Source organism: Cryptomeria japonica, chromosome 5 (genome assembly GCF_030272615.1).
Source record: "Cryptomeria japonica chromosome 5, Sugi_1.0, whole genome shotgun sequence".
Taxonomy (NCBI): Eukaryota; Viridiplantae; Streptophyta; class Pinopsida; order Cupressales; family Cupressaceae; genus Cryptomeria; species Cryptomeria japonica.
The window spans coordinates 374,422,087-374,434,649 of record NC_081409.1 but is presented as its reverse complement, the minus strand read 5'-3'; the positions used below and the strand labels follow the sequence as shown (position 1 = coordinate 374,434,649).

Genomic DNA, 12,563 nt, shown 5'->3' with positions numbered 1-12,563 from the left:
TTTCACTAAATAGCAAGCATCATCTCCAATTATCACTTTCAAGCTGGTTTCTCTTTCTGCCAAGTCAGAAAGATGCTCTTGATACCCTGTAATGTGACGTGAAGCACCACTATCAATCAACCAAGTGTTACTATCGGTTGGGACATTGCTTGAAAGAGCTGAAATGAATAGAAATCCACTTGAGTTATCTCTTGATTCCTTCAGAAGAGAGACATCATCCACATCCGTAGTAGAGACATGATGCTTTGGTCTTGCTGGACAATCTTTAGCATAGTGACCGTACTTGTCACATCTGAAGCACTGAATATGGGAGAGATCCTTCTTCTTCTTTGATTCAGGAGCAACATCTAATTTCCTGTCTCTATTCCTCTTGAACTTTCCTTTCCTCCCTTCTCTTATAATTGTCTTCACTGTGAGAGCTACGACCAATACCTCTTGCTGTCAACCTGGATTCTTCTTGGATGCAATCTACTCTAAGGCGATCAAATTTTGGTAGCCTAGATCTTCCACTGATACTTTGGATAAAAGGCTCCCAAGATTGAGGAAGACCTTTAAGTGCCAACATGACTAAGTCCTTGTCTTCAACTATGTCTCTAATGGTATGTAGTTGATCCTTCAATTCAGTAATCTTCATGAAGAAGGAGATGACTAGATCTCCTTTAGCCATCTTGATGTGATGAAGTTGTTGCCTTAAAGAAAGAGCTCTGCTGGTGTTATTGATCTCATATAATCCCTGCAAAGTTTTGAACATTTCTCTAGCTGTCTTCAACTTGGAGATAATAGGCACAAGGTGATCCTTCATGGAATCAATCAATATCTTCTTGGCCTTCGTGCCATTCTTCCTGCATTCTGTTTTCTCAGTCTCATCGGAAGGCTTGGGCACTTCTTTCTCCACGAACTCGAAGATATTGTTTTCTTCTAATGCAATTAGAACTGTAAACTTCCAAGAGGTGAAGTTAGAGGCACCATCAAGTCTATTTTCAACCTTGAGTCCGTTCACCATATTTGATGTAAAGATAGATGCCCTAAGAAGAAGAGAAGAATATTTTGCTGTTTAAATAATTCTGATCACGATCTTTGCTTAGACCCGCTTTCATACCATGCTATTTTTGGATCAGAATTATATAGGCAGAAGTACATAATTAATATTTCTTGGATTTGAATTAATCTGAAGCAATATATATCAATATATTGAAGACATCGATTTTGTCTTCAAGTACTAGATTTCTCCAATGTATTTAATTCGATTGTTTTTCCAATTTGTTGGGCGATAATAATAGGCATATAAGATACCCAACATATATATATATATATATATTACGAGCTTTGACTGTATGTGCACAACAGATAATTTATGCATGATACAACATGTAATTCTCACAGGTTTCACACATAATCACCGCAGGTCATTCATCGATTGTTCCAAAAACTATACAGCCGATTATTCACAGAGATTGCAGTAAATGAACAACATATCACACACTGATCGTATCACCTAATATCCCCGATTGAAGGGATAAAATATCTGATCAAGAGGCGTGAAAAGTCATGACCCCAATTGGGGTGACACATCAAGGAAGGGGTGCGATCCACTAACACCCGATAGACAACCATTATTAATCATCCATTAACAAATGGATACTAACTAAAAGAATCATTACGTAGAATATCAAACATGCAAACTATAACTATAGTTAGTGAAATAACAATAATGAGATCACTGATATAAGACATCGATGAATATGCTATTAATAATAGTTAAGATAGCAGTCAGGGGAAAGATATCTCCTGCTGCTATAACATCAACACTCAGGACATTTTCTTCAAGTGATATGCGAACTTCATCATGACCCAAGATGTTTTATTACCTTGATGGGAGGATTTTACCTTGTCTCAGGGCGTTTTCTTCTGTTTACTTTGCCATTGGAAATAATCTTCATTTTGCTTGAACAATTAGTAAATTTTCTTGCTCTTCACCATGGATTCTTAGCATGTTCATTCTGGAACTTCTGGATCAACTTCTTGTTTGGAGAATTTTCTTCGAAAACAAGAACCTCATCGTCTTCACTTGAATGACCCAATCCTAGGTCAACTTTCAAAAAAGTTGTAAAAAGCAAAAAAGCAGGCAAAAAAGGCACTTTCTAGATTGGTCCCAAAGCGCCAAAAATGAAAAAGCAAAAAGCAGAATTCCACAAAAATAGGAAGTTGTCAAAATTGGCCCTAAGCAATTGCGTTTTCATCCTTTGGCTCACCTTCGCACTTTTGAGATGTCAAAATGCTCAATTGATCATGATTGGTCCAATTGACCTAAGGACTTTGGAAAATCTCTACGAAACCCCTAACTCTAGACTTGTGAAGATTGGTGACTCAAAACATCTAAAAAATTAAAAAACTAGTGGTCCCCATTTGCAATGGGGCGATGTGTGAAAAAGGTCACAACACAACATTCAACAAGAGGGTCGAAAAGGACAAGAAAGCATAACAACACCACTTGAAATGACACTGTGACACATGACATGGGCATGGTGGGTCTACAACACCATCCAAGGTCACATCAAGACACTTAAGATTCATTTTAAGGCCAAAATACACGTTCCTACATATATTTACCTTAACTGTACGAAAACAATTTGAGCAAACCATAAAGCAATCGTGCTCGGCTCCAACACTGAGACACACAAACCAAACCGTAACCAATTACATATTCTATTCGATTACATATTCTCCTAGAGAGGTCTAATGAATAATCATTACATTACATTACATTACATTACATTACATTACATTACATTACATTACATTACATTACATTACATTACATGAGGACCTGAATGTCCTTTCAAATATACAATTACATTTCAAAAGTCAATTGAAAAACATAAGCAAATACATGGGAAAGAATCCATCGAGCATGTTGGGTCCGCTATCCTCTAGACCCCAACAGTGTTATACATGCCACTTAACCACATGGAATCAAAATATCTACTCCATCCGTGCTAGGAGATAGTCACAAAGGCCAAAGACTCTCACACATGCAAGACAAATGAGGAGAGGTGCAAACACTCATCCAAACATGAAGAATACACATCAAAGTATGATGAATACATGGCATCCAAGAATGAGGGATATCACAACATCCAAGAGCCAAGAAAACATGGCAATCACATAAGCATCAATAAGTCCATACCCATAGGAAAGGTATAATCATCTTTTGGGTGCTATTTAATTACTGAATGGTTAGATGTTAGAGAGCAAGAGAGGGGAGTGTCATCACATAGCTTGAAGGGATTGGTCACGTGGAACTGAGTAGTTCTCTCTAATAGATGGAGAGTCTCGATCTTACCAGATCAACGCCCCACGAACAGCTAGGTCGTCCCAAGTCATCCTTAGTCTTTACGAGCGCTCAAGGCATGAGAGGGGCACACATTATCTTGGTTCATTATCAATCGTGTTTCATTAATTTTCACTTATTACCATAACTTCCCAATGGGTTATCCTAGCGGTGCCTTCATGCCCTGACCCCCATTGGAAACCATTCCCGTTATTGACTCTAATACCTACATCCTAGGCTCATCACGTTCACCAACGAACATAAAATCCTCAAGTTTTCACAAGTTTTCGGATCACATTGACAATTTTCTCAATTCATGAAAATCACATTAGACACAATCCAAATGGATCCAATTTCACATTTTAGAAGGCATATCTATACATACACATAATAATCCATCATTATTTTCTTTAGACTCCATTAAAATACCTTTGGAAATCATAAAAAATTGAAAATTGAAAAATCAACATTTGAAGAAAACCCTTTTGGTTTAAAAGTGCCCAACACCCTTTTTTAACATAAAAATCATGTTTTCATCATTCTACGAAAAATCGGGTGTGGTAACCTTGTATATTTGAAATTTCACAAAATTTTTATAATTAAATTCAATGAATCATTTTCTTTAATTTTAAAAACAAAGGAAATGCTTTTTTTACTCATTTAAACCTTTTTCAACCATTTAGAAACAAGAACCAAAGGAAATGGAGAAGAAATCAGGAACTTACCTCAATTTTGGCTAAAATTTCATATTGGAAACTCTTCACACACTCAAAACAATAGCTCGAATCCATGGAGTAGTATATTCCCTTCCCCATTCCTATCCTAATGGATTCGATTTCATCCAAATCCATTCACATCTGCTCTCCCAATCCACAAATCAAATTTTCAATCAAAAGAGGGTTTTTCTCCTCACATAGTTTCTTCCAAAAATAGACTAAATATGAAAATGAACCCTAATTTGCTTTTAAACCCCAAAACACTTCATAATTTTGAATAAAAAAAATAAAAAGAATAATTCCTTTTCACCCAATTTCACCCTAGGACCCAAAACAAACATTTATATTTTCATTAAAATCCATATAAGCATATATTGACATTAAATTATGGAAAATTTACCATTTAAACCTTAAAACTCATTTTTGCACTTTAATTCACGAGAAATCTAAATTAGCACCAAAACAACCAAGCACTCTTTAATGGATATCCACATAGAGGTTAGTGTTCAGAATGTCACCAACCATGGTATCCAGGGTAATTACTTAACACAATAACAGGGAATCATACTCGAATTAAATATGACAGTTTAGGGCTAGCAATTATGGGCAGTGTGACATCTCCCATAATAGCTGAAGCATAGAAAAATCACCCAACGGGGTTTAAACATCATAATTGTAATCTCATTGCATTAAAATTTATCTAAATCATATTATCATTTCATTTCAACATAAACATTAATATCTCAAACATCATAAGTCGTAATCACATTAAATCCACATTTACCAATATTTCTCAAATAATTAACTAAAGCATAGTAAATCAGGCATAATACCATCTCATATATATCATATGAAATATCATCATAAAAGAATACATCAAGTCCTTGCAAGGAACTTGGCACAAGAGCAAACACACACATATCTTAATGCAATAACATCAACGACCGACATGTTGAGGGATCCTCATCTCCAACATGTGGGTGGTCCATACACACCATGAGTCATAAAGGCACCATATACACACTCAAGCAGAACATAGATTACTCACTCGAGCAAAAACATGACCACAACCTATGCATCCCTAGAGACATAGTCAAACCAAATCAAGATCAACACCTCTACAACCTGCAAACAAAAGGGCATTTGAGGAGGACAATGAAGAAAAGGCTTGGAGGAGGGGAACTAGATGAGGACCTAGCTATGCAGAAGTCACAGGGCAATGATGGTATTAGGGCAAGGTAGAGGAGAATGGTTTATGACCTAGTAGAGCTGAAATGGTATAGCAGGGCTAGGATCCAGGCTTCATGGGCATTATGTTTGGTGGCTAGAAGTTTGGTTCGACTGCTCATTCCTAGTGTGTGAGCAAGGCCTCACTTATTTTCTAACCATAGTGTTTGATGTAGGGGTATACCAAACTAGCCCTTAATCCTACATCAAGTAGACTCTGGGTTGTGATTTCTAGAGTCTTGAGCAAAATTTCCCTAGAGCCACATTTATAAGTTTTGGTTCTTGTGAGCAAATCGTGATGAAGGGTCTTCATAAACATTTGGTAGTGTGTCGAATGTCTCAAAAATATGCTTAATTACACTTACTCTTTGATCAAGTTGTCTGATTGGAATTGAAAAAAATCATTAAACAATTTCAAAGACATGCTCAAGGATCATCGGTTACTGATTCTATTCTAGATTTTAGTTTTCAGCATTGTCAATTTCTACCGCTGATACATTTGCACAAAAAGTATTGCACTGCACACAAACACAGCCTACTGTAAGAATATTTTGGTGCAATTAATGCTAAACTTCTTTGATGTCGTGGACTAAGCACACTAACAGAAGATCATAGTGTAATGAGCATGTTAGTATGTAAATTGAATAAGTCTCTACTTCAATTTATAGCGATGAGCCTGTCAAATGTGAACATTGTACAGAGTGTGTAGATTGAGGCACTGTGTATATATAACTTCATATTGCTAGATTGATTTGAATTCTGTAATGTGAGATTAATATACAACGGTATTTATTATCTGATACAGAATCCTATGGTGAGATAAAGCTCATCATGACGAACAATGTAAAGACCCTTACTAATTCTGACCTGAATTTTTTCAGTTTTGGCTGTTTGGCATTTCGTCAAACACTTGGCATCCATTCACCTTGTAGTCTGATTTTTCTGAGTTTTCTTTGAGTTTATGGTTTGCTTTAATGTAAAATGGAAATAGAAATATGCAGAAATGATAAACAAGGAAACATAAACTGAATACAATAACTTATGCATTCAATATTCAACTTTATTCATGTCATATCAGTTCCGAAGACAAGCCTGATACAGGAATTACAGTCTGATTAAACTTCATGAATGAGTCTTGAAACAACAAACAATTCCAGACTTAGTGTCTTAGACATACCCGATAGGTAGTTGCTTACATTTGACACATGGAATATAATTTATATGGCATAAATCTCTGAATTTAATGGCTGCAGACCAGTCCTACACAATTCTGAAGCTTTCTGAGTACAAATTGAAGATGATGATAGCCTTAGACCAGTCTTAAACTCCCTCCAACGATGGCAGACTGAGCTGGAAGTATGGCACTAAGACCTGAGGTGCCGGAAACATAAGAAGTGTGTGCCAAACAATAACCCAGCTTGTTGAACAGTGGTCTAACTGGAAAATGTACAGGTCTGAAACAAATCCGCTCCACAAGGAATGATACCAATCTCCAATGCTAATTGATCCTTCAATGCAATGGCTCAACTTTAAGATGGGCGGCTGGTGATTACCTTTGCAACTCTCAAAATAGTGCAGCAGACCTTCAACATTTGACTGTAACTGATTTTCAGATTCCTGGTATGACTTTCAGACCACCAAGTGAGTTGATTCACACCATAACGTCTTGCATAATTCGTGTCTTTCCACTGTAATGATTTGTTTGCCCCTTTGATGCTATTATGTGGCTGTGTAGTGCCCAAATCTGATTGTATTTGCCTTAAACCTGCAAATAGCTTCAAACCCTAGCTGACTGGAACACAAATTGATTCCAAAACCTGCAAATAAGCTCAATGAAAAACCCTGCAGTGGATTTCCCTCTCAAATGGACTTGGGTTTTCGTCCAAGTCACGCCATATCTCCAAGGGTTTTCGTCCTAGAAGTTGATCCAAGAGCTAGCTCTCCAAAACAAGTGAAGACAAATAAACTCTGGAATGAATTCCAATTTTTTTTTTCCTCCTTTTATAATAGGCTTTTCCCTTTTTGAGAGAAATACTTAATTTTGTTTATTTTATTTCATTTTCCCTTCAAAAGCAACTTTATGTTATAATTCAAAGTTGATATTATAATAAAGTCACTTTATTGATTTAGATTCCCCTGTTGCTCCAAAATTGGCCTTTTCATTAATATAATGATAATTTGACACACTTGGTTCTTGTTTTATGCACCCAAGATTTAAAACTTCTCATCCTAGTTCCAACGAGCTATAACACTAAGGTGCTCATTAAACAATTTTAATTAAAATAGCAACCTTTGTAAATTTAATTAAATTAGAGTCAATAGTACACCTGACTTGCGAAAATGGCCGAAAAGCATTGCAATCGAAATCTGACAGCACAGGAGTGATCCTGATGATGAAAGATGATAAACGAGCCCGACTAGGTGACTTGCTAAAAATAGATGCTCTCTCCAAGAATCTTGGAGCCCAAACCGGAAGCCGAAAATAACATCTGAAAGCGTCATTTAACTCCAAACCATCCGAGCTCATTGAATATACCAAAACACCCCTTGGATCATGCTGACACAAACCCAAAATGTCAGTGATAACTGCACTACTACAGAATCCGAAAGCGGGGACATTACAAACAAAAGATTCAGACTTCTGTGAGCTGGATTCCTTCTGTTGTTTGATGAGATTGGGATCTATACACCAGTAACTGAACAATATGAAAATCATCCTTTCATCTTTTAGTTTGCAAATATTCCTCATTTTCTGAACCATCCTCCTGGCTTCCTCCTTGTATAACAGAAGTATTGTATCTGGGATCTATATACCGGTAACTGAATGATATGAAAATCATCCATTAATCTTTTAGCATGCAAATATTCCTCATTTTCTGAACCATCCTCCTGGCTTCCTCCTTGTATAACAAAAGTTTTATATCTTCTCCTAAGATTCAATGCTCAATGCTGATGAGGGATGACCACCTTAACACCATCATAATATGGTTTTATGTGATGACTTGTATTAGTTCCTATTATGAAGAAAGATTTGTTTGACAAGAGTCTTAAACTACCGGGTTTGGTCTATAATTTTAAAGTTTGGATCAAAATATATTGTAATAACTTTAAGTTTAATGATTGGTACTGCTGCCATTTGTGATTAATAGTCTGGAGGTTGAAGAATTCCTCCTGCTTTGCACTTTTGAAGTCATTGCTATGGTCAAGATTCATTATTCAGAAACTGCGCTCTTATGCATATACTATTTTCCTTTTTCTTTCCCATAAGTAAGTTGCATGGCTATCGTCTGATTTTTTTTCTTTTTAATTTCTGATTAAAAGCCCCCAATAGGAAGGAAAATTGTTTTAGATGAACTTGGTGTCCAAACCTCATTTTTTGTATCATGGCATATTCATTGATGTAGAAACATAATTAAGTATAAGTGCTGTGACCATTCCAGTGTTACTCTGATGGGCATTGTTTTATCTTCCTATGCTTTACTGTCCTTTCAAGGGCAAAATGAATTTAACTATTGGTGGATTGCCGCTTTTGTTTTGCAGATCATCATGAGCATGGACATGAAAGCGACGGTCATCATCAAGAGCATGGACATGAAAGTCATGCTCACCATCATGAGCATGACCATGTACATGATCCTGGGGTTTCTTCTGTTGCAATTGTTTGTGATGGATCTTTAGATCTTAATAAGGTTATCTCTCTTACTTCATCATTGTTGCACACGAGCAAAACTTACTAAATTTGTAACTGGTTTTTCATTTTATTTTAATTGTCAAATGGATTTTTTAATTGTCTTTAGAAATAAATAAATATTACATCACATGCCCCGGGTTTAGGCAATCATTGATTTCACAGATAGTTGGACTGCTTTGGAGGGTATCTCTTATATTTAAATGCTTCACATACAGGAGCTGGCATAACTGGGCTGCATGTTACCTCTAATATTATGTGTGATGACTACAATGAGGATACACTTTTTCCCTAGTTGTTTGGGATCTAATAGATTCCTGTTGTATGAGCCTACTCAAGCCAATGCAAGCTGATAATGAGTTTATTATCAGCATAGTTTGGAAAATTGGGGATGATAAAAGTCTATCAGAAGTAGCAAAGAAAGCATCGAAACTGCTAATAGGTCCTTACAAATACTATGATAGTGTTGGGAGATTGCACACATCATAGGTATTTTTACTCTGACATAATAAATACCTAATGATATCATGTCGTAGTCAACAGTAGGCATGCTAATACAGATTGAGGGGAGGGGAAGAGGGGGGATGACAGGAAAAGAGGAATGGTAACAAACTTACAAGGATGGAGACATCATTTCAATTTAGGGTACAGGAATATCTGATTTAGGATACACCTCTATATTACATCAGGAAATGTGACCCATGGTAATGTCTTCATCACTGAATCCAATTTCCCTATGGACTGTGCTTCATTATTTTTTCATGTTTCATGCTTGTATTCCGTTATCAGAGCTTGACACCTCTCCTAGCTCCTAGATTGAGCCTGTGATGTTCTATGGAAAAGAATGTAAGTGTACTATATTTTAAATGTGAGTGGACTTTCTGGAGCTCCACAGTTAGAGAAGAAAACTACCATTCCACCAGCATAACCCCTCGCAGAACAAATATCCTCACACTTTTGTTGATTAGGGTTGCAGGTGAGTCAAGTCCAGAACTGAAGCTGTAATAACATCAAGTTTACAAGCCCATGGGACCATACATCTGTGAAGAGGTCTATGTTGCAGAGATAAGAACTGTGGTTAAAAAGACTGAGATGTCTGCTCACTAAAATAGACATCCTTGAAAATAAACAAAGATGAGTTTGAAATAGATCGCATTGCAGAGACAGTCTCAGAGCAGTCCTGTGTGGTGCCTGTCATTAACTTTAACAAGAAGGAATTACAAAACAGTGAAATGTATCAGCACCTGTGCTCAATGGCCTCTGAATGTGTGTTCAGAGGGGCCTCAAACTAAAAGAATCAGAGCCCATTGCAAACTCATAGTGATAGGTATTTTATTAAGTTACCGATTTGGGTATGGCTACGGATTTGCGGGAACGACAAACTTCTTTTTCCTTGGGTATGGGTACGGGTGCAGGTACGTCCATACATATATTTACATATATCAACATTTGGTTCAATTTCATTTGAACCACAATCAATTGGATTGCTACTACCACTAGCTGTGCCAAGTACAAAAGCTTGTTCAATTCCATTTTTTTTTTTGGTCGGTAATATTTTGTATTTAATTGCATCATAATATAAAAAAGATTACAAAAATTTTCCGGGCTTTCCAGTCTACAAAATAGCCCTTCTTTGGAAATTACCCTTACAATCTTCATCACTGTAAAACCCACAACACCTAAGCAAAATAAATTCCATCCTTAAAAACCTTACCCTTCCCACTTTGTTAAGCCTAATTAGCTCCTTAATGCTGGGGAAAACAACAAACCCTTACCTCAAGCAGTTAAATCTACCCAGAAATGACATTATCTTGCAAAAAGAACTAACCCAGCTGATAACCACAATGTTTTTTTAAAAACTGTAAAAACAACTATAACTAATAGAGGACACTTTTTTTGTATAATATCTATAGACTATAAAGCTTCTGCACAGTCTAAACAAAACCAGCACCGTCTGTGAAGCTTGCACCAGTCACATGCCTTCTCTTGACCCTAGATCGCCTGCCTCTGGGAATCTCCTTCGGCCATGCTCGTGTCAACTCATTATCTTCCCTCTCATGACGCAGAATTATCCCTTTGAGTCTTTCCCAAGCCTGCGCTCTATCCAACACATAAGCCTCCTTATCCACCTTCCCAAACCACCTGACAAAGGAAACTATGCCAAATTCATCAGCATCCTTTGCATCCGCAAAGCCTTCTGAATAATCCAGACCAACTCCAGGCACGGCCCACTCCAAAATGGAGTCCAAACCATCTAGCAGCTCACCATCAAAAATAGAGGTAGCAGCCCATTTAACCATCTCTATGTCTTTTCCAATTTCCAGACCCCAAGCGATGATCATGGATATTATATCCAAATTCACTTTCCACCTCATTGAATTCTCCATAAAATAAGGCCCCAACGACCTCCATTGCCGTGTTAACCGCCTCAGCTTCCTTGAAACGTAACAAACCCGACATTCTTTCTTTAGTCACAACTCCCTTGAAACCCTTCTGCTGTTTTCTTGTGCTCACTGTAAAATTCGCTTCCATGTTTTTATTTCTTTAAAACACCAACACTCTGTCAGTTCACCTCCACACTAATCAGTTTTTGCACATGAATGTCTCCACTACAATCTTGACATTGTAAACCATGCGGACTTCACCTTCTTAAATGCCATCCACAAACCTGAATTACTAATTTGACATGCCACCTTGCAAATCGTGCCATCGCACTTCCCATCGTCCTTGGAGATTTCACTTCAAAAGCCACCCATCTTAACATGCTCGCCAATCCTTGTGAAAGATTTGGAATGAGGTGTCCGAGAAAGAACCGTGCATTCACCATCATTAAAAAGATGGGACACCTCTAAACGTCGCCAATTCCAACTTTCAAGTCCAATTGAAAGCGGATCATCCTTCCAACCCATATGGGAGACATCATAACCACTTTTCACAAAAGAGGGGGCCGCACATTTTATACTGCAAGATGACATCATCTGCCTAATGTCACTCACCCACCAACTGAAAACTAATCATTGCACAATCACATCATCCAATATTAAAATACCTTGGAAATCTTCCAATCTTACTTCGCCTTCCAACTCAAAGGATAGAGCCCATTTAGAAAGTCTATCAGTAGTCTGGTTTCCATCTCTTCGAATGTGACTTATTTTGAAATTGTCAAAAAAATTTAAATCTTCAATAATCAGAGCAATAAATCCTTGTAAATGTCAAGCTCTGATATCCCCATTCATAATGGCCTGAATTATGATCAGGGAGTCTCCTTCCAAATGAAGATTTCAGACACCTTGGTTTCTGGCCAATCTAATTGCTAGTAATGCCGCTTGCGCTTCAGCCTCATTATTCGTGCATCTCCTTAATCTTTTTGCTCCACACTTAATTAAGTCTCCAGAATCATTCCTCATAACAAACCCTGCTCCTGCCACATTTCTACTAGCTTGCGCCACCCCCTCAAAGTTCACTTTGAACCATCCCTTGTCAGGAGGGGTCCAATGCACATCCAAGGCCTTCTTATTTTTACTCCTGTTATTAGCCCATGAGCCATGCCTGATTTTGATACCCGACCAAGCTCTCTGTATTTTACTATCAATTAAGGTGA

General features: G+C 37.3%; 1 protein-coding gene across 2 annotated transcripts in view; it reads left to right on the top strand.

The window, feature by feature from the left end:
• LOC131035081 (uncharacterized) overlaps positions 1–12,563 on the top strand; it is a 180,787-nt gene that overhangs the window by 126,002 nt on the left and 42,222 nt on the right. For both annotated transcript variants that reach the window (XM_057966721.2, XM_057966712.2), the window contains exon 8: positions 8,815–8,963. In XM_057966721.2, the coding sequence (XP_057822704.2) occupies positions 8,815–8,963 (149 nt within the window). The remainder of the gene's footprint in view (positions 1–8,814; positions 8,964–12,563) is intronic.